Source organism: Amblyomma americanum, chromosome 2 (assembly GCF_052857255.1).
Source record: "Amblyomma americanum isolate KBUSLIRL-KWMA chromosome 2, ASM5285725v1, whole genome shotgun sequence".
In the NCBI taxonomy this organism is placed as follows: domain Eukaryota; kingdom Metazoa; phylum Arthropoda; class Arachnida; order Ixodida; family Ixodidae; genus Amblyomma; species Amblyomma americanum.
The window spans coordinates 18,000,559-18,026,890 of NC_135498.1; the positions used below are offsets into that span (position 1 = coordinate 18,000,559).

General features: G+C 48.4%; 1 protein-coding gene and 1 long non-coding RNA gene across 6 annotated transcripts in view; one reads left to right on the forward strand and one right to left on the reverse strand.

Annotated features, from left to right (window-relative positions):
• The window catches only part of LOC144120712 (zinc finger protein basonuclin-1-like), a 325,073-nt gene that overhangs the window by 123,002 nt on the left and 175,739 nt on the right, over window positions 1-26,332 (forward strand). The window contains exons 1-2 of one of the 4 annotated variants that reach the window (XM_077653370.1): window positions 9,369-9,544; window positions 9,982-10,085. In XM_077653370.1, coding sequence (XP_077509496.1) covers window positions 9,519-9,544; window positions 9,982-10,085 — 130 coding nt within the window. In that variant the 5' untranslated portion in view covers window positions 9,369-9,518. Of the gene's footprint in view, window positions 1-9,368; window positions 10,086-26,332 lie in introns of those variants that run through there. The other 3 variants (XM_077653371.1, XM_077653367.1, XM_077653368.1) reach the window with 3 other exon arrangements.
• LOC144120715 (uncharacterized) lies at window positions 1,092-10,652 on the reverse strand. 2 transcript variants are annotated; one of them, XR_013312478.1, is made up of 3 exons: window positions 10,403-10,652; window positions 4,064-4,142; window positions 1,092-1,378 (listed from the first exon to the last, which is right to left on the reverse strand). It is a non-coding gene; the product is annotated as an uncharacterized LOC144120715 (long non-coding RNA). The 2 variants fall into 2 exon arrangements; XR_013312477.1 differs by lacking the exon at window positions 10,403-10,652 and adding an exon at window positions 9,048-9,188 and having other exon boundaries at window positions 1,120-1,378.

The following is a 26,332-nucleotide window of genomic DNA, read 5'->3' on the forward strand; positions in this document are numbered from 1 at the left end:
TCCTTTCTTTCCTGCATAGAAGTCGGACGTCGGTGTCTATGGGCCTCGCCAAAGCGCTCCTGGGCGTCGCGTATTGCTTGCTGCAGATTGTTGTGTGTGTGTCTGTGCGATGTCAGTGCACGTTAAAGATCCCCAGTGGTCGAAATTATTCCCGAGCTTTCCACTACGGCACTTCTTTCTTCCTTTCTTCGTCCACTCCCTCCTTAATCCCTTCCCTTACGGCGCGGTTTGGGTGTCCAACGATATATGAGACAGATACTGCGACATTTCCTTTGTCTTTCTTTGTAGTGAAATAAATGTACATTTTGTGCGTGTGAATGGTGTACCAGCACCAAGACCTTTGGGTTGTTCCTGGGCACCGAAAAAATAAAGATTGATTGGTTGATTATTATTATTATTATTATTATTATTATTATTATTATTGTTATTATTATTATTATTATTATTATTATTATTATTATTATTATTATTATTATTATTATTATTATTATTATTATTATTATTATTATTATTAGATTGTTGTGTTGTGTACACCCGGTACACGCATGGTGGTGGTGATGGCGGCGTAAATGTATACAGACGGGATTAGCCTTACAGGGGCCTCTCCGCACGGTGGATGTGGTAGCACGAGTTTTCTGCACCTGTTTGGTACGTGTTTTGACATCTGTGTGTATGCGTCTACAGATGACTAAGTCGCGTGCACAGGCATTCGTTACTATCAATCTAATAGACATCTTGAAGTGGGTGACACCTGGGCTTCTCTTTCGTGTTCACAGAAGAAAGCGCTCATGTCATCTCTCTTATCTTTTCTGCGGTGTTATTATACCGCACCTTCCGGCGCAGTTGTTTTCCTGGAGCACAACCATCCTGCCACCGAAGCTCGGCAGGGAGACCAATGCTCACGCATCTCTTCTGTCGTTCTTGAACGCATCATCATGTATTCCCGTATCTTTAGGGATTGAATGATATGCCATCCGGTTAGGCATACCGAGAAAAAGCCGACAGTGTGTAAGGATGAAAATTACATGCAGGGCATATCTTGAACTAACACTAACAGCACTAACACACACACAAAGTGTCGTATAGGAAAACAAAACTTCATCGTTATTTCATTTTATTCATAAAAACAAAACAGGAATCAGCCCCTAAACAAAACAAAAAGAGAGATGCAAAGGAGAGCAAGCACTAACGAGCCTGCCTCACTCTTTAGGGGACGCTCAACGTCGAAATTAATGGCCATAAAAAATACCTCGCCGGGAAGCGTTCCGACACCGCGCTGTCAGCAGCCATGCGGCTGCAGCTTGCAAGAAGTGATGCTCTGCTCTCCGTGGCCCATTAGCGGAGGACGCCATGCGCCGACAGCCGCGCTGCAGTGGAGCTGTAGAAAAACATATCAGACACGCACACACACAACCCAACAAAAAAAAAGCGGGAAAATGGTGAACCAGGAGGAAAAGGAAAGGGGATGCTTTTTTGCATGCGCACACAACCGGCCCGTCACAAATGACACACCAGGGTAAACGCGGGCGCGTTGCTGCGGTGCCAGATAGCCGCGTCAAGTCTCCTGCGAGCCCATGCATGCGTCCAGCACGCGGACGCTGGCCGCATGATGCTCAATTGGCTGTGTGTTTTCAGAGCGTGCCTTTGTACTCCGTTTGTCTCCGCTTTTGGTCATTTGTCCTTCGTTCTATTACGCGTTTTTGCAACTACCCCCCCCCCCCCCCCCGAGCTTATACGTCGCGCGAAGAGAACAAATGACAGAAGGAAGAGAACCCAAAGAAAGAGAAGAAGGAAAGAGTGAACAAAGACAAATATGCGTGTTTGCCTGCAGTCTTCTCCCTGAAGGACGCAACGTGATAAAACAAACGAACACGCCGAGCCACTTGAAAACGAGCGCTAAAAAGCAAATATAGAAAGGAACGGGAGGGGGGGGGGGGGGGGGGGGGGGCACAAGCTAAACACACGACGCGCTGCGGGGCATTCGTTTTTCTCGCTCGGTTTGACACGCAACTGCGGCAGCGGCCGGTGGACCCCAGCATTGCGTGTGCGCGCGCCTATCTTCTTCCAGGCCAAAAGCCAAGTGAAAAAAAAAAATGGGAGAGGGAGGGGAGCAGAGAAGAAAAAAAAAGAAAGAGAAGATAGAGAGAGCCATGCGTGCACAAAATCACAACAGTCATGGCTGCCAGTGGGGGCATTTGCTCCAAGAAAGGCAACGGAGTGGTCGCGGCAAAAACAAAGATGAAGGGTATACAAAGAACCGGAAAGAATAAGGAAAGAAAGAAGAGGGAAGAAGAAAAATCAAAAGTGAGAGCATGTTAACACGGCCCGCTACTGCTGAGAAGGCTTGAAAAAGTGATATATATATATATATATATATATATATATATATATATATATATATATATATATATATATATATATATATATATATATATATATATATATATATAGATTGAGCTAAAAAAAAGAAAGAGTGGGGCGTGGGCGTCCGGTGCAATAAAAAATGAGGAGCACCGACGTACGGCCGGCGTAGCGGGAGAAATGGGCCAAGGGGGAGTCGGGCGGACGCGCGGCGGGCGAGATCTCGCGTGAACACCGCACGCATGATGCCCGGGACGGAACAAACAGTTCGGAGAGGGTAGGGACAACTTGCTCCCGCACTTCCCGCAGCACTGCCAAGCTGAGGGGCAGTCCGACCAACGACCCTGACAAACGCGGGTATCTCCAACACGCGGCGAGATAGGGTATCCCGGTAATTTCGTTGGCGGAAGTGACTCTCCAGTGGCATCCATTATTAGCGGCCGTGGCTTGAAAGAGTTACAAGCGAAAGAGTTCGGTTTCGTAAAAAAAAATTCTGACCGCGTGGACGTCGCACTGGATATTTTGACGGAAATTAAATGGCCAGGAAATGCAGGGGTTTTTCCACGTGCAATACTTCGCTGTTTGAGTTTGGACCCCAAGCAGCTTCGTCATGCACGGCGGTTAAGTGGCTCTATTCGTGTTCGCACATAAGCTCTATATGCTATAGTGACGGGTCTAAGTAGGCTATCGTTTGAAACGTCTTCTGAAATCCCGAAACACACCGGTTTCAAACTTCGTCGGTACCTTCGTGGTCTAAGTCTACGAGAAAATAACTGAATGCAGTAAAGATTTATATAATCCGCTGCGCTGAATCAAGCCATTCCAAACCTGTCGATCCAAGCTCGAATCTTACGTATCGCCCGACCGGAAACAATACACGGGATGCATAAAGAAAACGCAGCGAAATAGCGGCCTACTTGTGACGGTCTTTGAAAACATGAACTCCTGTTACTGCGAGCATGCAATTTCACACTCTTGAAAATGGAGAATTTGCACGATGGTGCAAGGGCCGAAGGCAATCGCCGTTCTATTTCCATCAATTTCCGGTTCCTGTAATCGCGGTTAACTGGGGCCCATCAAGGCTTCAGTATAGTATACATAACCGTTCTAGCCGCCGCGGTGGCTGAGTGGTTATGGCGCTCGGCTGCCGGCCCGAAAGACGCAGGTTCGATCCCGGCCGCGGCGGTCGAATTTCGATGGAGGCGAAATTCTAGAGGCCCGTGTATTGTGCGATGTCAGTGCACGTAAAAGAACCCCAGGTGGTCGAAATTTCCGGAGCCCTTCACTACGGCGACCCTCATAGCCCGAGTCGCTTTGAGACGTTAAACCTACATAAACCAAGCCATAAACCAAGTATTACCGTTCTATATCCGACCCGGTGTGGCGAATGATAAAATACGGTATAGAAAATAATCTCCTTCAATTATCTGGACCCAAGGCTTATTCACGACGAAATAAAGGCATTTTTCACTAGCTCGATACACGTACAGCATATTGCGCGCATTGAAATTAAGACCCTTTGCATTATCCGTCCCCGCGAGATACTCACCATGATGTATAGGTATATCGCATTTCTAGCCACGAAACACATTCGCCATGAATAAGGGCCGTTTACGTTATTAGACTACACACTATGGGATACAGTAGGAAGCAAGGCCCCTATGCAGTATGCTCCTCCACAAGGTACTCGCTGTGAACTTACCCGTATTAATATCCGTCCCCACCACGTAAACGAGCAGTGGAATACAAAAGACCCTTTCCCTTTCCAAGAGAGACTGTCACTGAAACAAGACCAAATAAGCAAACAATGAATGAACAAACAGACAAGCAAATAAGTCAACTCCAATAAGGACCCATCGCATTATCCGCGGACTCACGATGTACAGTGTATGTCAAAAATACACAGCCCAAGGGGTTTGCTTCCAAGCCACGTAGCGGGGCTTTTAAGCACATTTGACAGTCCTATGCTTGTGAGGGTTGAGGACTTTGGTTCGTCCCGCCTTCGTGACATCCGGGTCCCTGAATATGCAAGAGGAGCCGCGCTGTAGGGCTCCGAAGCAGACTCCTTGGGCTGTGTACTTTTGACAAAGACTGTTCTTGGAGTAAACTTCTTTTGTATTACCCAGCTCCGTGACCTATCTATCCTTGCTGTAAAATCAAGGCTACTTCCGTGTCGAGCGCCGCAAGGCACTCTCATCGATATGAATGCCTTTTTGCGTTACACGACGCCTGGAAGCACGTATATATCGGCAGCTGCAACGGAGAATTTAGCAGAACCAACCGAACATTTATACGGAACCGGTTACAACCTGTCACGAACGTGTATCCGCAGGTATACCCTGTGTGAATGAGGATCCAAGGTGATAGAGCATGCGGGGCCACTCAAGCTGTCCTAACCTACAGATATTACCTGCGAAATTTTCCCTGGCGTCTTTAAAATTTCATATAAGGCAAAGCAGTTGTCGTATATATGACGTAAAAGGTCCAAGGGCGACCGATTGCAGTTGATCTCGCCTTACTTTTAGCGATCACAGGGTCGCTCCCGAGCTTTATGACTGCCTACAGAGTACTTTCCAGATCTTGTTTATGAGGAAATATGTAAACTCCGAGCCAAAATTTATTTTCCAAATATTTCACGACCTCATCGGTCCAAGCATTCATTTATCAACGTGTGTACACATATCTGTTTCGTGTAAATAATAAGCCCTGTCAACATTTGAGAGCGTGACAAGAGCAATATGTGAAGTTTGTATGATATGAAGACAATAAAACGTGGGCTCTCTATCATCGTGACTCACAGTACAGGAATATGTTTCATTCTCCAAAGCGACGTCGAAGTAGTATGTAGTTTGTTATTCAAGAAAGATGCGAATTTAGTACGGTTTAGATGCCTCAGCAGGTTTAAGTGACAAACCTTCGACATTCCTTCGACATTCCACATTGGAACCAACGTGAGGTGCGAAGTCCTATATAGATGGTTGCCGTCCCCCCCCCCCTTTTTTTTTTCTCTGAGGCGCCACAAAGCCTGCCCCCGACTGCATAATATCGACCACCTCTCGGCTTTCATATGTGCAAGTTCGTGGATATGAAGAGGATAATTAATGGGATATAATGAAGGTGGTAATACTTCTCCAAGGAGAAGATGGCAGGCTGAACGAAGGCGCCGGATCAGTGGACAGCCTCCTTTATGTTAGGGTTAGAAGTGCGCGCAGTCCTGCGTGCTTGTGCAACGTTAGTCAATGTTATAACTTCACCAGCATACACGCGCAGCTTGTCCCGAAGCGCGTGAAGGCCGCAAGCTATGTTTTCAGTTTGTACAACTAATTCTGTAATGTCCACACCATGCATGGAGGTCCATAAACCACACGGCTGGCATAGCGTTAGAACTGAATAACTTTATTGATAGAGAGTTGAGCTGACATATACAGTTATGGAAAAATCCGCCAGGACGGCTACCAAAGCAAATTTTAGCGGCAGCGTCTGCAGCACGCATTGCAGTACCTTCGCCCCTATACGAGGTTTTGCCTCGCACACTAAGCAAATTCTCACCCTTAAGGGTGCAAATCAGCTGTCTCCAGACGAACACCCTTTTTTGGGGGTTAAAAAGAGTGCAGAGATCAGCACCCTTCAGGAAGTGCGCACAGCATGAAAGTTTAGAGGGCGCGCATCAGTCCAAGGCTTTTGCTCCATGGGTGGATCGGTGTGGAACACCCTACCAACATGCATTCGTAGAGGTGTTATGGAAAAATAGTACCCTTTAATGAGGGTGCAACCATTACATCATTAAAGTATCTTAAGTGCACCCTTCCTTAAGGGTGCTGATCTCTGCACCATTTTTTAGCACCGAACGATTGGACAAAGGTGTTTCGTCTGGGGACAGCCGACTTGCACCCTAAATGGTGAGAAATTGTTTAGTGTGCGATGCATGGCGGCGCGTATAGCAGCGGACCGAATAATAATAATGAATGGGGTTTGATACTCGTGCAAATAAATGTCGCGTGTGCTTGCGTACAAAGGCAATGAACCTGTCTGTTTCTATTAAAGCGCGAGGAAAGAGTTTTAAAGCCGATGCGCGATCCATATTATTCTTCCCACGACTTCTCAATAAGCAGGGCCCGATATCTCCATAGCGTTTGAGGCACTGTGTGCCACTCACTGGCAGGGGCGCCGGAACTTTTGTTTAATGCTTGTGTTGTGTGTGGAGGGGGCAAGACTTCGAGTTTGTTTTATTCATGCTAAGATTCATTTGTATATAAAGTTTATATTTTTCTTATTTTGCACTGTTCAAAGGTGCATTTGTTAATGCATATAAACAGAATTGAAACGGGCAGCTTCATGAAGTTGTACAAACGAGCAGTGACTGGCTGCATTGAAGACGTTTGCGCATACTAGTGTGTTTCAGTTCTGCTCATCATGCTCATGAACAGGAGTCAGACAGTCGGCTTCTGGTGGTACAAGGTTGGCTTAGGTTGCTGAAACGAATCGCTTTACGACTGGGTACGAAGCTGAGCTCCACTGTGCTTTATATTGTTAACGTCCTAGAATTGCACCCCCCCCCCCCCCCCCCCCCCCCCCGTTCCGGGGTGCCTGCTCACTGATTGCCCTCGCGTGGGAATGCGACGAATGCGGGACTGAGAGAAGAAAGGAAGAGAGAGGTGCCGTTGTGGAGGGCTCCGGAATAATTTCGGCCACCTGGGGATCTTTAACGTGCACTGACATCGCCTTTTTGGTTTCGCCTCCATCGAAACGCGGCCACCGCGGTCGTGCTCGAACCGGTGAGCCCCGGATCAGTGGCCGGGCGCCCTAACCACTGAGCCACCGCTCAGTGGGCAAAGCCTGTTCCTCCACAGAGTAGTGCTGAAAAGAGGGTCGCGCGTGCAGGCGCCTGCCGCCGACTAATGAGCAGCATCTTCCTCACCACAGGTTAGAGAGAAAACTCGCTATCGCACGCACCTGGCCATCCCCTCATTTCCCGTTCCTCCTGCTCCCTTTTTCCAACGCGCGCCTTCCCCTTTCCCTCCTCACTGTGGACATCCATAGGACTACGCCGCTTCTCGGCAAACGAGGCAAGGCAGTATGTACCACAAACGTCCGGTTGAGCTCATAACCTCAACCTGTGCGACCGTGTGCTGTGCGATGTCAGCGCACGTTGAACATCCCCAGGTGTTCGAAAATACTACGGAGCCCTCCACTACGGCACCTCTTTCTTCCTTTCTTCTTTCACTCCCTCCTTTGTCCCTTCCCTTACGGCGCGGTTCGGGTGTCCATCGAGATGCGAGACGGTTACTGAGCCATTTCCTTTCCTCAAAACCTCGGCTCACTTATTAGGGACGAGGTTACGTTCACAGGGGAAGGGGGGGGGGGGGGAGGGTGTTATTCGACACACTCTATATACGGAAAGTTGAGTCGCTAGAAAGTTCTGATGCATGACAAAAACAGCGACAAGACAAGAGGTCAGTGGCTCGTCGAAATTTGCGAGAAAGAAAAATGCCGCTTGTTTCCAGGTGTGCAGTTCACAGGCATTGTAAGTTGTGGCTATCCGCGTGGAGAAACGCGTTCGTAATTTACTAGCACTTTTATGCCACTGCATCCCCATCAACGCACGCTGTCTGGCACAGGAATGAGGCCAAAGTAAGGAGGCAAAATGCAATGCCCCCCCCCCCGCCCCCCCCCCCCCCCCTCATCAATGTTCACTCCATCTTTGCGGCAAGGTTTTCCTAGGGACCGGTGTATAGCTTGCTTCCTGGAGGTTAGTACACGAAACACGCGTGCGAGTCGCACGAGAGCTGATAGCATTACGAACCAATCATCGGTCTATAGGCGCAAACCACCCTTCTGCAGCTATAGCTGCTTGTTTTAAGATTTTCAAGTGGGTCAATTTTTTTCAAGGCGGCGGTTCATAGCCCATGACGTTCGCTGAAAACTGGTCGAAAAATATTACTGCCAAAGAACATATAACTGATATACTTGTAAGGCATATTGTTATCATCGCTCTCGACAAACTCCATGTATGTTCCTTGATTTACTATTTGATTGTTTGAATGTATAAACAGTTATTGATTTATTGGCTGCTTGATTGACAGAATATTACACATATAATTAGACGCACGAATGACAGCACTGGAAGGCGTAATTCTAGCAGGTGTAATTCTTGTTGCAAGCAAATACGCGCACTGCGTAATTGGAAGAGATAGGGACAGTTACAACTTACAAATCAGGCGTTTAGTCAAAAAAGTTTTACACTATGCTTTCATTGTCTTTAGTCGAATATGGGCTTCACAAAAAAAAAAATTCACCTAAAATTTTCCATTCTGCTGTCATTGTAGTCGTTGCGGCGGCTATGCAATGAAATCGTTTCTGCGTGGTTACAGTGAAACACAAGAAAGAAAGCCTCCGATGAAGAGTGGGTTATCTCAAACTGGTAATTGCTGGAACTAGAAGTTTCTCCGTGTAGTTACCTCGCATAACGAGCCTAGTTAACTTGTAAATGGAAATGATGTACCATATTTCGCCCTTCTTCTGGCTTATAAGAAGCCACGCACGCCGATAGCAGGACCGTATGGTATACACCATGGCTGAAAACAACAGGGAGATTCTAGCGACCATTTACAGGTTATGCTTGACTGCAAATCGACATCATTCCGCTGCGCAGCACCCGACGCAAAGTTCAACAGTGTCAAGGCTACCTGTATCGCATGAGTGCCCGGAGAGCGCGCGCAGGGCAGACAGCCTTCTCTCCTTGCCGAGTCCTCTCCGAGCGGGGATGATGGCGGCGTCCGGTTGCTCCGCATCCTCCGGCGCGTCTCCCTTAGTTCTCCGGAGCACCCCCGGGGGGCGCCCCGTGTCCCGCCGCTTTTGGTCGTGCGTTACTTGGCGCGACGAACAAGAAAGTGGGCGTGGCCTCGCGCCGCCTCGCCATTGGTCGAGCAGGATCCCAGGTGTTCACCCCCCCCGCGCGCCACCACCTTCCGGGTCCCGCCCCCGTCTGGGCGCGTTGCCCCTTTCTTTCCGCCCCGGCGCGAGCGGCGCGTCGCGGCGTCGCGCGGAACTGGCGGCACTCGCGGCGGCGGCATTCTCGGCGGCGGCGCGACGCGGTCGCGCGCGGAAGGGGGGAAGGAAGGAGGGGAAGATGTTGTCCCCTTGGGCCGCCACCGCGCATGCGCGCGTGTCACCGTGTCACCAGGTGAGCGCGACCATTGGTTGACGGCGCGGACGACGCCCCTCCCCCGCGGCTGCGACGCGGCGGCGGCGCACGGCGGGTCGCGGCGTGCGTGCGCGCGCGCGTCGCGAGGGTGAGGGTGTCGCGTCACGGAGCGAGGAGGGCAGAGCCGCTCGCGCGCCGCCGCCGTGTCGCCCCCCCGCGTCCGGCCGCACTCCGCGGGACAACGCGTCGTGCGCGTCCCGTGTGCTCCCTCGCCGGCCGCGCCGCTGCTGCTGGTGTGCGCCTTCGGCGGGCGGCCGCTCCGCGCATGCCTGCGGCCGCCTCGATAGCGAAACTGTGTGCTGCGTCCGCTCCACACCTGATGACCACGTGCCGGTGCTCTTGTGCGCGCTGTGAATGTGTCGTCGGCGCCTTCTCCATGGGGGACTGAAGCGTGTGCTGCCCCGCCGCCATTGCAGGCCCCGCCGGTGCAGCGTTGGCCGAAGCGCGGCCGCAGCCCAGCCCCGCGTCTCCGCCGTCCGACGGAGCAGCGCACCGCCGGACGCGCGCCAGCATGGATGTGGTGAGCGACCACGAGACATCCTCCTCCCCCTCCTCTTGTTTGTGTCCGGCCTCGCCGGTGCCGCCGTACTGTAGCGGGGAAAGTGCTTCGTCGCTCTCGAAATGCCGTACGAAAGTGTGGCCCCGCGATCCTTCGATGGTGAAAGAGTTGATCGATTGCAGAATCCAAAACGAGCGATGGGGCCGAATAGAGTGGCTAAAAAGCGCTGCAGCATTGGATAGGCTGCTAGCGTTTGCTCCCTCCCCTCTGAAAGCTGTTTCTCGGTAGAAAAAAAAGAGAGAAAAGAGGAATGACTCAAAGATTGATGCTCAGCTTACAGTGCAGTCGCAATCCGGCGAGGGCGAAAGGGTGGAATTCCATCACTCCTCGGCGTTTCCCGCGATCCGTGAGAAACGACGCGTTGTTTCGTGCGACCCTCTCGCTCAACCCTTGCGCAAAGTTCCCGAGGGGTCACTTGTGCGCTCGCGGTGTCGAGTAACGGTTTCCGAGGAGACGGCGCCGTTGGTTTACGCTTCCAGCACGTCTCCGTCCGTGGCGCGAGGGAAAGAAAGCGGCGAAGGAAAGCGAACCGAGATTCCCCCCTCGTCTGGCAGACTCTTGATGCCAAGGGCGCGCCGCTCGCCTAACCCCCTCCCCCTCCCGCATTCGCCGCCGCCCACTCGCTCGAGAGAAAGAGGGGGAGGGATATGGCGCAGCGGCGGAAACAATTCCGCGGAAAGCGGAGCGCCTTCGTAATTGGCCGTTGGCTGCGAACAAGATGGAAATACTAGCACACGTGAGCGGAGGGAAATGGTGTGAGAAGACCCGAGATGGGCCGACCAGCTGTGGGCGATATTTCGGCAGTGGCTTGCTGAGTGTGCCTTTTGTCGAAGCAGGCTGATTTAATACAGAGGCAGTACCGACAACTTTGGGCGTTAGCCGTGCTTTAATCCTGCCCTGGTTCCCAGCGCTGCTCGTGAGCTATACGTGAGCTGCTACAGTGTTCGGTCTTCAATGGATATAGACGGATACAACTCAAGAACGAAGTGGTAGATGCCCCTCCAAGGAGAGCCTCCAGCCAATGGCGTCGACCGATTTTCATGACGTCGCGGTTAATCCCATTCATCTGCCACCCCCCGCGATTAGTAGGGGAGAATCGGTCAACGCCATTGGCTGGAGGGGCGTTTGCAGCTTCGGCCTTCAGTTTTACCCGACTATAGTAGCTCCTTGACACATTGTGCAGTTTAGCAACCTCGGGGTAGACAGTGACAAACTGGATTTCTCGAAGCTACGGGATATCGATAACGCCGTGACCACAGGAGGGCCCAAACTTCGAACTGTCGATATCAGTGCCGGGACCTGGAGCATTACCGTGGCAGGTGGAGCACCATGCGTAAACACGCCCGCTCTTCAACTCCTAAATGCTCGTATTCTAATGGCATTTAAAACAAATTACCAGTAAAGCCACCGTCATCTTCACGCATGCTAATATAAGCCCCGTAGCCCCCTGTATTAGTTTCCTCCTCCTGCGGGTTATATACTTCCACTATATCCGTTATGCACGTTTAGTTAAGCTTTTCTAAGCAAATCCTCGAAACCATCTTAATGGGAAAGAGTTGGGTGGATAATAATACATGGTGGTCACTCTAAACATACTTTCGTTATCTAAGGCGGCAACTATCAGGCGCTCCAAAGACGCGCAATTAAGGCTGACCGACAGTCATGGGATATTATTAGAAACTGCGCACTGCTAGGCACGTGGCGTCACTGCGATGATGGCGTTATAGAGGAAATCTGCAGGCTCGAAACGCCCTCGCTAAAACTTTTTTGTTTAATTCGTGCCACATGACGATGCAACTAAGTTGCAGCAAATCCATTGCAGACATGTCTGGTCTCACATATTCCCTCTAAATTTCTGGGTGATCTCTTTTTGCCTGTTAAATATTACAAGCTTTATTCTTTTCTAGATTACCTAATGCCACAGGCGGTTATAATTACCAGGGGTGAACGCATATACAGTGTGTCCCAGCTAACTTTAGCCAGGGTTTAAAAATATGCCGCGGCACTCTAAGACGACGCGACCAGGTGCATTTTGCTGGCTATTGTATATAGCAAATCAAGCTATTTTTGTATTGGACTTAACTGTTTAATTAGTCGATATTAATCAACCAACTTCGCAAGCAACGAAGATAGGCGAAAAAGTCCAATGAGAAAGTTGCAGAATTGTCCGCGAAACGTCCCACTGAACAGTGTCTAAATTTCCACCTATTTACATATCGCCTTTTTTTTTCGCTCTCTGCAGATGCCCGCGAAATACAAAAAAAAAAAATACCACGTGACATGTCCGCTTGCGCGATTGCAGTGCTCTCAAATGTTCCGCCCAAGAAACAAACAGCTCATTTAGCCGAGTGTGCTGCTGCTTAAAAGGTGACAGGACAGTGCCAGGCGCGCCCTGGCGGTGCGATTACGGGAGAGCAAGCGATAAGGACTGTGTCGGCTTGTCGCTATCATCAGGCGCCGCGAGGGAAGCACACCGCTGGCGTAAATCGCACAGCCAACTGCTACGTCGCTGCTCTGTTGCCTTTTAAAGGGCAGCACACAAGGCTGAATGATCTGTTCGTTCCTACACTTAACGTTTGAGAGCACTGCAATCGCGGCGCGCAAGCGGGCATGTCACGCGGTATTTTTTTTTTTGTATTTCGCGGGCATTTGCAGTGAGCGAAAGAAAGCTGACGCGTAATGGATGGAGAGTTAGAAACTGTTCAAACGGAATATTGCGGACCGTTGTACAACTTTCTCATCGACCTTTTTCGCCTATCTCCGTTGCTTGCGAAGTTGGTTAATTAATATCGACTAATCACGCAATTAAGCACAATGCAAAAATAATGTGACTTGATCCGTACAATTGCCAGCAGCATGCAATTGGTCGCGTCGTCTTAGAGTGCCTCGGCGTATTTTTAAACCCTGGCTAAAGGTAGCTGGGACACCCTGTATACTCTGTGCAGACCGCTTCTCTACCACTGCATTCGAAGGAAACTTGCTGTATGAGTGGCCGGTCACCATGCTGGATCCCACGGTTTTAGACTATAATATTAGCCATGACACGGACACCCTACAGCGTGTGCCTTGCCAAACAGACCCTGCGCAAACCTTCTGTGATGAATGCTTTGCTTGGCCTCGCAGTTACATTACCGTGAAGCCTATAGAGACAAGCGAAACGTTTGGCTTTGGAGCTTAATTCCGTGCGAGCCGCTTTTAGCATTTCTGGACGTGGGAATAGCGAAGTGCGTTCATTATTTACCCTTCGACACAATGCGTGCGTCCATCGGTTTGAGAAAGGCGCATTCGTGTCTGTATAGACTAAATGCCACGCTTGGTAAAATGTGGGGAATCCCTCACTGCAGATGCATGACGCTTTTGAAACAAAGAGGTTTGTGTCCTTATGTCCAGAACCTCTTGCTCAACAGCGGGTTTCTTTTAATGATTTACGCGTTCTCGACTTATCTGAGGCTTATAGCCATGCAGGCCAGTACGCGGCCTCGTAAACTGCAGTGTCCTTTTCCGTGAATCGAATGAGCCGCACGTGCGAATATTTCGCACTTATGCGTAAGCAGAACGTATCGGCACGTGGCAGCGTGCATGAGAGGCCTCGGACTGACGAAATTGTCTTATTAATTAAGTGCAGCAGTGCTAATTTATATCGGTGATGCCTGTATGGAGGGATGAAGTGGCTTACCATGCTGAGGCGACGAGGAGGAGACCTGTTGCCGTTATCGTATACACCTGCACCTGGTAGATAAACTACAGTTGCCGAAGTGCCCAGCGGGGAATAACACGGCATCCGACCGGTTGTATACATGCGGTAATCCGACAGCCTTGAGCAAAAAAAAAAAAAAAGCCTGATTTGATTGCCGGCGATGTGTGTTTCAGGTTTCTTTTTTTAGAAATCGGAGTGTTCGTTCTCTTTCTGTTTCTTTTACAATACAGTGTGCAAAGACATGCCTATAACACTAGTTACAACATCGCGCCAACGTGAAGAATCAGCTCGGCTTGAAAGTAATTCTCAACGTACCTGCAATGCATAGGTGCTGATTTATGCAAACGCCTGCAACTCCCAGGGTGATCTGACCGGAGGGGATCGAAGATCATTTATCCATTCGACAGCTGAGAGGAGTCAAAGCATAAGTTATTGCCATGTTCAGCGAATGGTGTTTCAATAAGGCATCAGTGTCATTTGTAAACACGCGCTTAACAACTAGTATCATGCTTCCTAACTTCCGTGCCTGCTGGCAAGGCTTGTATTTCGTGCGGCTGTCTTACCGCCACGACTCCCGTGGCCTCTGCAGTCGGTCTCCTTCACGACGACAACGTTATAAGTTATCGCGGTGCAAAGTGCAAGGTTCGGGCGCGTGAAAAATGACTGCAATGCTAGACGCCTCCGCGGGCTTCTAAATGTGGTCCTTACTCGAGGTCACAGCGAGCACGCGATATGCATTGAATATATGCAGCTTTTCTCGGCGGCCGCGTCAGCGGAAAGGAAATCTCACTGTGTACGTGATTTCCTTTACGTGCATCATAATTGTTAGCAGTGCTTGAACAAGCGGTAGAGGTAACAAATTACGCACGATTGTGATCGTGGTTTGCATTTAACTATTACAGGGAGCACCATTCGTTTATCGTTTCAGGCACTTCAGGTATCCTTTAGCTTCTTTTTGTTTTTTTAATGAGTTTTGGTTATTTTGATCATGTTACAGTTTACTAAATGCTAACGATGTGGAATAGGTCCAAGATAACTATTTTCGTGGAGGAATAAAATCAAGATGAATCAAATGAGTGGCCACGCGCACTTATGCGTCGCCTCTGTATAAACTACGTTCGAAATTACTTATATACCTTAATTTTGAATTTGTTCGTGCGTAAAATGTGAATATGATGTGCAGTATCTGACAGAGTTACATGTTGGTATCACGGTGACACAGCTGTGGCGACGAGACGTCTTGCTTCGCTTAAGTTTATTAGTTGGGAAAAATATTTATTTTTCGCGTTTGCATTTTGCTGAGTGCGAAGGCGTTCCTTGCGAAGCACAGAGAGTACATTTCTCTAGCGTTTTTTTTTCTTTTTTCTCTACATTTATGCTTTAATAGATAATGAAAAACAATGCAGTATTCGCCATCACTTTCTGTAGCTTTATTGTAACTGGGCTCTCTGCGAAGTGGTTTTCAATTTCTGAAACTTTCGGACCGTGGAATCAGTGACAGCTTGACGTCGCAAGAAGGGTGAGGAAATCAGAATGCGTTCGAAGTTATTAAGTTACCTTGATGGACTCAGAACGCAGAAATGCGCTGGTTGGGTTTCAAACAGCAGGAACAAACGCGATCCATGTGGGTTAAGACCAGCTCAACGTGGCCGCATTTGTCAGCTGCGACATATTACGCCGATTCCTGCGCCATTATTTCCCCATAGAAGTGTCCCTCTCGAGAGGCTGTGCGTGCACGCATGCATGTGTTGGGGGAATATGGAACATAGTGGTTCATTTTAACCAATACCGCTTTCATAACACCCCAGTCAAATATAGAAACACGCAAATAGTTTTCATGATTCGGTCTCGGAAGAGTTGGGGGGGGGGGGGAGAGGGGGGTGTCAAAATCATATTCGTGATTACTGCCCTCTTGCTTCGTGCCTGTGTACTCTCTATAAAGCATCTCTTCGTCAGACAGCGTTGTTTTCGATTTTCTCATTGGTCATCTCAGTGCCCCATCTGCGCTGTCCCCTTATAGTTGCGCTATTGGGCTGGTTTTGACTCCTTTTGAATACAAGTGACTGGCACAGAAGAGGGTTCGCACACGCACTCCCGGCAGTAAAGCTCCAGAAACACGGCCTTATTCACCGCGTATCTGCTGCTGTGCTCACGAAAAACTTTGTTTAGACAGCTTCGTCTGGTCCACGTTGCAATCGTTACAAGGCGACTCCGCGTGCGATTGCAGTCTATAGTGCATTCTGTACGAAGCGAGCGCTATGTCTGGCTTGGCCTTTAAATTCAATTACAGGGCTGGGTCCCCTCTACAAATTAGAAATAATGTTTGGTGCGGTAAGAACAAAAAACACTGAATTGTATACACTAGGTGATGGACTATATTTTTTTTAATGGATCAGTGCACGGCGCATGCATGTGATCAGATATGAACTTCGCTATGTTCTGTGGTAGTGCAATGTTGTATTTAACCTCTGTGCACTCCTCAGGAGTTCCCTCTAATGATGCTCAGACGTTAAATGACATGTGTGTGTTATTACGCTGTTTGATGATCATGGAAGAAGTGTGGTGCGGTGCGGCCTGCTCAAGCTTATATAGAATCAAATCTAAGATGTCAATTTTTGCCTGCATCGTACGGTGTTACACCCCTATACGGCCTTGAATACAAAGATAGAAGTTTGCGTCAAACCTTAAAGCCCTGGAATTCCACGTTGTTTAGCCACTGGTCATAATAAGGTGGTGCCTCAAGCCGAAATTTCTCTTCGAACGCTGTCTGCACTTTAACATTCTTTCAAATGGAATAAACTTTATTCGAATCGGTGCAAAGATTGCATAAGCACTACATTTACTCGTATCGCAAGTGTGTGATTCGGAAAAGAGGAATAACGAATAGCAGTCTATCATTATACGTTTGTGCACGGCACCTTTTGGTGTCCGCGAAGCATTCGCTCTTATCTGCCGACCTCGCAAGATTGTTAGCGTGGACGTATAGGAAAAAGTAAAAGAACAAAGACTGCTGAAAATATTAATTTTTTTGCATAATACATGAACCTCTCGCTCTTGCACTGCTATTGCAGGCTGCCCTCTCCCGCACTAGCTGTGGGATCCCTCATCAACTTCAGTGGCCCACGTGGTGTCCCTCTAGGGGGACTGTATAGTATATTCCGAGACATCACAAAAGGTCTAAAGCCATCACTGAACTACATATGGTAACGCTTAATTGCCTTAAGGTTATACCCTGCCAGTGTGCCACTATACGAACGTGCATGCCCATAACGGTGATATAAGATTCGATTTTCAGAACAATTTATTTATTCAAGTACCTGCAGCTTCACGAGGGCATTATTGCAGGGAGGACATTGTACGAAGACATACGCCTGTAGATGAGTTGGTACCAACAAAGCATAAAGCAAAGCGCGAAAAAAAAGAGCTTTGCTATTGTTGCTTTGCTAGTGAGGTATGGTGCATTCAGATTCGTATACCACCGGCTCCCCGCGTCAGCACCCGCGAGAGCTGCGTTATCTGATGCTTATCACGCGTTATCTCGCGCCCCCGCTTTGCTGATTTTGTTCATCGCGTGGGTGAAAAGCTTCAAGGATTACAGCGTCTGAACGCTGCGCTACAGCACCTCACAAACAAAGCTCACCTCATGTAAAGCACCTGTTATGGTGCCTGGCTAAACTATACGCCGCATGAACGGTTCAGAGTTAAGAGAGGAGCGCTGTTATTTTAAGCGTCACCCGTGCCGCCTTTTCATCATCTCGCTTATTTCCTCAGCTGCGTCGACGACTCGCATTCGCGTTTTCGTTTTGCGAAGCGGAACGTGAAACTAAAACGAAATAAGTGCTTTGCGGCCGCAACACCCAATACAGCTTTCTCGGCCGCGCCCGGCGCATAATCGTTAGTTTCCGCGCCCCGAAGTGCTGCCTCTTCTTTGCCTTGCGCCGTGCGATTTCCGTGCGGCCCGATGTGGCTTCCATCCCCATTCCGTGCTGCGCGGTTATTTCTCCCCCTCTCTCTCACGCGTGTCCTTGCGCAAATATTTCTTGACGTCTTAGTTGGCTGTTTTCATAGCCCGCAGAATTGACCTGCTCCTTTTTTCTTTATTTTTTTTACAAAGCTAGCTGCATATTGTTTCCGCCTATGAGTGGAAAAGAGGCGCCACCGTCTATGCGAGTTTCTTCAAGGCTCCTTATCCACGCGCGAATAGCGGTAGGTGGGTCATTCGTATTTTGCTTTGCATATAGGGTTCGGTCGAAAACGTAGATTTTGACACGGAATCATATAGTCTTCACTGTGGCTCGTATTAGTGCGTTTTTCGCTTCTTTAATGCATGTAAAGTATGTGAATGGTTAGCAAGTATACCTTTAGTCGGCTACAACTCAAAAACGAAGCGGCATAGGACCGACAAAGGACCCGCTTCCAGCCGATGGCGTCGGCCGTGATTTGCATAGCGTGTCAATACAGAGTGCAGATGAAAGGTTATAGGTCTCCTCACTTCATGGTAGGGCATACCCCCTTCCTGCATTGTCACGCTAGGAGGTTCACGAGACTCGGCCGACGCCATTGGCTGGAAGAGGGTCCTTTGACGGGGAAAAGCCCCTTCGTTCTGGAGTTGTATCCGACTGTAGTATGGAAATCTGCGAAGCATATCTTGAAGGACTGCCTCGGTAAAAGTCGAACAGTTGCGACCGAATCCATGCTTCCTGCCAAGCACTGAACCAAATGCGGAGTGTCCGCTTCCCGCTGTAGTATTCCTGCGCGTACACGTGTGCAGCTTCTCTTTTCCCTCAAAGTATGCTGTTTTGAGAAATTATGGCGTGAGCGACGTGTTCCGCTGGGATGAACGGCGCCGTATTATGTCGTAACTGATAGCTCTCTCATTAAGCCACTGACCAGAGATAATGTTAATTAGGGCCGTTTGAGCATAACATAAAAAGGAACACAAAAACTCCCAGATGGCAGTAAAAATTACTCCCGCAGTAAGTCACAAAAACTCTTTTTCTCTCAGGAGCAAAGCCACTGCATCTAACCCTCCACAACTTCCCCTAGTTGTGGTATTAAATAAGGCACTCCTGTTCGATGGAACATATAAAACTCGTGTCAGTGGTAGAGCTAAAAGGCGAGCTATTTGCTCGAGTTAAGTTTATTCCTCTTTGCAACGTGAACTGTCTCTAAAATGCGGCATCTGTGGCCACATGGCCTTAGCGGGTTTGTGAATGGGTGCAGAGTCATATGTAGGCTGGCGGCGGAGTGCACTCAAGTTAGTGCTGTCGCTCCCTCCACCCTAGAGCAAATTTTCTGTAGGGTAGAGCGAAAACCGTGGTAATATTCCTTTTTTTTTTAGCTGGTTAAAGGCTGCCCCAAACAGGAGTAAATATGTAAAAAGCGAGTAATTACTCATTAGCGCCCACGAAAGTGGAGCCAACTATAATGTTGCTAATGTGTAATAATTACTCCTTACTTAATTATTTTATTTTTAATGACCACTTTATAATTATTAATTATAGCTGCCCTGTAGATAGTCTGCGTATGTAGCCACTTAGTGCACATAAACGCCTGTAATAAATACCATGTGAGAAAAAAAAACCCTGCTTAGCTCAGTTGGTAGAACGACTGCCCCGATTAGGCTACGGTCCCGTGTTCAATCCCTGGCTGGAACAAAGTTTTCAACTGCCAAGTTACTGAGGGGGGGGGGGGGGGGTATTTAAATTTAAAGTTATCCTTTGGTATAAATAATGCTGAAGCGTGCTCTATGCACAAAGTTTTTAATCTTCTCTACTGCAACCTGTGCTTCCATTATTTCGTTTTTATTTTATTCCTCTGTATAACGTCTTTCGATATATAGCGAACCTCAATAAAGGCGCTGGAACAGATCTAGGAAGCTTGCGCATGCATATATGCACCTTCGTGAGCCCGCGACATCCGGACATGTATCGATGAGAGAGACTGATTGTAGCTGAGGTATAAGTAACAATCAGTGTAAAAGAGCATGGCATAACAAATGAGCCCTCGTATTCGACGTACTGCATATATCTCCCGTGAGAAAGGGCAGTTGATTTAGCCTCCTTTTACATCAACTCCGTAATTTGCTGCAGGGAACTGCTGAGGTAGTATCTAAGCGAATACCCGATATATAGTTGATAAGTGACCAAATCCGACGAAACCTAGCGCATTAGAACCATGCGAGGTGAGGAAGCAAAAATGTGACGTATGCGGCTTGTTGCGATGGTTCCAGTGTTATTTTAACTGCCATTTTTTAGCCGCCGAATCTAGAATTTCTGAGATAGAAAAAGCAGTTCGCTATATGGCTCAATGCAGTGCTAATCGCAGTGTCATTCATTCATTCATTCATTCATTCATTCATTCATTCATTCATTCATTCATTCATTCATTCATTCATTCATTCATTCTTAAATACCTTACAGAGTCTGAGGGCAGTGAGTTAGGGGGACAAAAAGCAAAACATAATAGTATTTCAAGCTACCTACTGGAAGGACAGGGGGAGTATAGATGAATTCAACGAAAAATGGCAAAATGCGAAACTGAAGGAAAAATACGTTTCATTATAAAAATATGAGCGATTATAGAACGTACGCAAAGCAATAGTTAACGCAACAAAGGGGCAAACAACAAGAACTTGGTTCGCTTTATCCCGTAATTCGTAATACCGAGTTTCCGGCAGTTCGACGCTTGCGCGACTTCTAACGGCTCTCCCTTCGTTAATTCCCTGCATAGATAGCGCCTCCAAGCGGGAGTATTACGTTAAAGGTCCGTGACAGCTCCGGTGCTGTTGCTGTAAATGTCTATATTTTCTCCGAAAGGAAAAAAAAAGCAAATGGCACTCGCATGGTGCTTCAGCCGGACGTTAAGTGGAGCAAGGAGAGGTCGGGTGTGCCGCGGGATGATAGCCCTGAAAGCAGTGAGATGGCAGAGCGATCTCGTCAGTTGAAGTGCAACGTTTGAAGCGCGCGCTCCTGTGCATTTACAGGCGCGTATAATTAGCGCCTGTAAGGCAGTCGACGCTTGTGCACTTACCTTTTTCCATCGTGTTTGCGCTGAAGGACGGATAAAAAAAAAATGTGTTCGGTGAAATGCAAGATCAAGCCTTTCGATACGTTACTTCTGTATCAGAACGTCTATGAAGTGCAATCGCTATAAAGAGCAGGAAACACCTCGGACTTCACATGTGCTGCGCTGAACAGCAGACGCTTCACGAAAGTCACCTGCTGGCTAGTCGTACTCGCTTAATTGAGCCTCGTAAAGCTACTGGTTTAAAACAAAATAAAAACGCCTCGACGTAGAGGCGTTGAGGAAGGCGAGTGGAAATAAATTGTAGGGTGTGCACTTCAAAGACCGATGGCTACGTATGTGCGGTTGCTCGCAAATCGATCAAACACTAAGCGGCCTCCACTTGTTACTCACTGATAAACGGGAGTCTATTACGGCATGGCGAAATTCAAACAGTGTACAGCGAATAAATGCCGGGCAGGAAATGGGTCCTCCTTCGGCAGTATAAGAAGTGCACTTGGCGATCACAGCAGAAAGTGTAATTCTTTTTTTCTTTTTCAGACGTCAGTGCCCATTGGCATTGTCTTTATCGAAGTTCACACTCGATCTGGTGCTGCATTTGTAGAGTTTTGCTTGTTTTTATGCATGAAGTACTCGGTTATCCGTAGATTATGATGGATATATGGACACATAATGGCACATCATGAAACAAATTATTTCCCTCCGGAATATTTAGTTCCGAGACAACTCACGCAAAACAATCACGTTTGCCTTTTAGGATACCCAAGTGCTCTTCAGTGGCAGTGGCTTGTTATGGACTATATGGTGCCGCAGGAGCTTTTCTTTTTTTTTTTACAAAACTCGAAAAAATGAGCATTAAAGTGACTACATTACATAGGTCCTGGCGTGTACTGCCTGTGACGCCCTATACTCGGTGACACTTTTTTTTAGAAATGTAGGCAAAGCTAGGCAGTGGTGGTTTAACTATGTATTTCTACGACTCTACTCTCGGAAGGAATGAGCTTCAGCAGGACTCAGCAATAGCTGAGCCTCAATGGTTCAACCTCGACATACTTGTTACAACGTACTTCGTCCAACAAGAGCACAGGTGACGCTATCACCTGCATGCGCTGATGAGCTGAAAAAAAAAAGAGTTGTAAAATAACTATACGGGTGTGCGAATAGCATTTACTCGAAATAAAACTGAACACAGATTGCATAGTTAAAAACGGAATCGAATACCAATCTAATATTGTTCTGATTATTCGCTATTTGTGCGAATATTCGTACAAAGCCACTGTTCATGCGAAGCATTGAAGGGCTGGCGGCTGTGCTACAAATCTTGGAGTTATAAAGCTGCAGCTGTCGAATAAATAATGCAGCATTGATCTCCACTATAGAGGACACGGAACAGACATAAGCTTTACTACTGATGACAGCGGTGAAGAGACTATAGCGTCAAAACTGAATTGATGAGAGAATGAGCGTTGGCCTCTGAAATTGGGCATTAAGGCAATGTTTCGAAATGCGTCCGAACCCTGTCGTGTAGCCCCTTATTAAAGGTCATGCCTCTGAGAATTGTGAACGCTGCCGCACAAAGCGACCATGTCGATGAGCTGAGCCCTGCTTCCCGCATAGGCGATCGCAGCAGCATCGGAGTGGGCCACTTTTTAGCGCAAGAACGCCACTTGACTAGGTCTAACCGGCTCACCGAGTTTGTGCGGAGGTTGACCTTCACGGTGACCTTGGAAAAAGCTAGCATAGCAGCAGCCGATGCAGAAATAAAATAAATATTGCCGAGACTGGGTTTCGAACCCGCGGCGGCCCGAACAGATCAGCTTCGATGGCCACTGCACGGGGCCACTATGCTATCGTCGCATTAGATCACGCCTCGTGTTAAACCGCGCGACACACTCTCGCGCTGCGCATTGCACATCGTCGTCTTCATCAGCTTCCACATGCGGCACGCGGACAGAGCATATCAGCTTAACCTCGATCAGAGCTTAACTTGAGTCTAATGTTGTCGCCAAACGTTGCCTGAGACCCCCCCCCCAATTACGTGCCTGCTGCATAGGGAGTGTTCTAGGGCACGAGAAATTTTGTCTGAGTAATACCTCGCATACGACATCGCTCCTGTTTGTACATATCTCGTTGCTTGAGTCGTCGGTCAATGCTGTCAGCAAAGCGAACGTTTCCGCGCCGATCAAACCATGCGGGCATGCTTCAACCTGCACAACACCCTCCATGAACGCTGTGATAACCTCACTGATGGCGTCACAAGTCTCGTTCATAGCTCGCGTAATACACACGACTTCGACAGAGTATTCAAGTTCGAGGCAAAGGGGTTTCGCTAAACAGAGAAGTTCCTCAAACTGATCCGAGATAGGATAATTCCACGGCTACAAGCCTTTCTGCGTGGTACTCGCAATCAGTGTTCGTTCAACCGCGAAGTTCCCAATATCGTGATTATACATCTAGCTCTACAGCTCTGTCTATACCTGTCCGGCTGAGGTTAAAAGACGACGGCTGCTGTTGAGGGAGCAGCGGTCAAAGCTCTGCCCTGGCCTCCAACGCGCGCTTTGTGTCTACAAGAGCGGAACCAAAGGGGAGTGCCACCGTGCACTACGCTATCGCTATAGACGAAGCGCGGTTCTTGAGATGTTTTCGTCGCGTATACTTAACACAACGGGTCGCCTCCGCGCGCGCGCAAGTCAGGAAAAATGACACGGAAATGAGTGTCGCTGGCAAGGTGTAGGCAGTGCGTGATGGCGACTAATAGGCGACGAGGCGTATAGCGTGCACGTGTGTGCCGCGATGCGTGCGTCCGTCAGGCTGCTGCAGTTGACAAATGCGAACGACGGGAAAATGGGGAGCCTTGTGCGCTCGGCTGTCACAGGTGTCGACGCCCGCGTACGCCCTTGCGAGTGTCTCGCTGCGCGTTCGCGGCGACGTGTGCGGCATTTGGTCGGCCGCTGTTGTGCGGCCTCGCAAGACCTTGGGTCTGTCACACACGTATCGGTGGGGTCTCTTGCCCGAACAAGAGACGTTTCCCCTTGTACTACCAAGAAACCGCGCGGCGCTAGTTTTTTGCTGCTTTCACTTCGAGAACATTTCTGTAAGAAATTAAAGGCCGTATGCAGGAAGCGGTTTCGTTCTTAGCTGTCTGCGGTCAACATTGAGTCGTACAAGCCGACTCGGGCTTGTCTTCCATTGCCAAACTACATTGATGCCGTAGGTATAATAGCATATGAGAGTGTTCTCACACAGCTTCCACCCTCACCATTCGAACGCGTTCCAGATGGTTAAGTGGGTAATACAGGACGTACTACGTCTGCCGCTATGGGCGAGGGTGGCGCTGGTGTACACTTATCGCGGTTCGGTTACTTGCAGCATAAATGCCCCTGAAAGTATATGATCGAACAGCCACCGCCGTATACTTCGGTTGGTGGAGCACCAGACGCGAAATTCGCAGGTCGTGGGTTCGGATCCCATCGGCGGCGCGTGCTTTTTTTTTTAGTTCGAAAGCACTACTCCAGGCGTACCAACCCCGAGCAAGACTCTTGTATTGTGCACGAGAGCACACGCGAGAAAGCACGAGAGAACACCGCGAGAGCACTACGCTATCGTCGCATGCATTCGAGCACGCCTCGTATTAAACTGCGATACACTTTCGCGCTGCGCATTGCGCATCATCTTCTTCATCAAAGATCAGATCGCCTGAACCTCGATCAAAGCTGAACCTGAGTCTAATATCATCGCCAGACGGGCCGACGGCGTAGCAGGGCAAAACCATGAGCCAGTCAGGCTATTAGTTGGGGCTAGTTGGTTTACGGATTCCGACATGGTCACCATAGCGCTGAAAAGACACAGACATAGAAAGAACAAAAGATGAACATCATATTGACTTGTGTCTAGTAAACCAACTGCACACTGTGTTCAAATCAAAGGGGTTGAACGGCGTTATGTATAGAATAAACATAGTTCATGCACAATGCAGTAAAATGCACATAACTAGCAGTAAACCTTGGAAATGGTAGTTACCTCTGTTTTTGTGTGCTATGACTAATTACGTTAGCCACGCATTTTGCACCGACTGCATTCTTCCGTCTGCTTGACTGTAAAATATTGGAGCGAATGAACGGGACAGAAGAACGACAGCCAACAAGGGCAAGCGCTATAGGCAGCCCAACCTTCTGCTTATCTTCATTTACTGTTTTTTTTTCTCATTCATCATATTTATTTCTTGTTATTCTGCCATGTACAAGGTCTTCCATCTCGTTGGTGCGAACTTATATCTACAACATATTCTGTCGAATGGAAAGCTTTCAAAGGCTTTAACGTTTCCAATTTCTTCTTTTTTTCTTTCGCTCACACCAGCACTATACTTTGAACCTTACGCGCGATTGCAGTGCTGCATTTCAGTCTATAGCATTTTAGGCGTATACGTTAAGAGGACAGGAAGAGGGCAGAGCTGTTGAGGGATCAAAAACTTGTTAATCAAGAGGAAGAAATGGGCTTCGGCAGGGCATGTAATGCGAAGGCAAGATAACCGCTGGTCCTTAAGGGTAACGGGAGTGCATTCCAAGAAAAGGCAAGCGTATCAGGGGGCGGCAGAAGTTTAGGTGTTCGGATTAGATTAGGAAGTTTGTGGGGATAAAGTGGCCGCAGCTGGCACAGGACAGAGATTATTGGATATATATGGGAGAAGCCTTTGTCTTGCAGTGGGTGTAGCCAGGATGATGATGATGATGATGATGATGATGATGATGATGATGAGCTTTTTCCCTGACTTGCTGCAAACCAGGTCCAGTTCCACATATGTCTAGAGGCTCTGGCTAGGAAAACTTATACTCAATTCAGCATTACACTTTTATGTCATGTGCCAAAGCTCTCCAGGACGTGTGAGTGGCAACGGAAGTCGATGGCTACTAGACGGGAACCTCTGGAGATAAAAGATGGGTTCACAATGTGCGACTGTGAAATCAAGTGGCCGGGGAAAAATTTGGAGCTACGCGACGAGATGACTTTTCGCGCGTTCTGGAGACTACTGTGCCCGATAACACACATGACATACGTCCTGTGCACAGGATAAGATGCGTTATCGGCCTATGCAGTCGCACGAACTTCACCAAAACCAGCCTCTCGCCAGGCCGCTTTGTTCCTACTTCCATTTACAGCTGTCGACCGTATATATGCCCTCAGAGCAGGACCGAAGAAATCGTTATATCAGGCCGGATAACGCGATGCAGCATTCCTTGCTTTTGGAACCACCTCTACAAGCATCTGGGAAAGTTTGTGCACTTAGAAGTACTTGCTGTTGGGGCTAGTTGGTTCATCGTCAATTTGAAAGGCGCAAAGGAAGAAACACAGGAAGACACGGAAACAGCAAGCGCACCTACTATTAATTTTTGTGCACGTGTCAATGCGACGCCAGACCGTAGCGCAAAGATGCCGAGAAAGTTAGCAAAGAAAGGCCACCTTGCTGGACGAATTCGTGGGCGCCCCG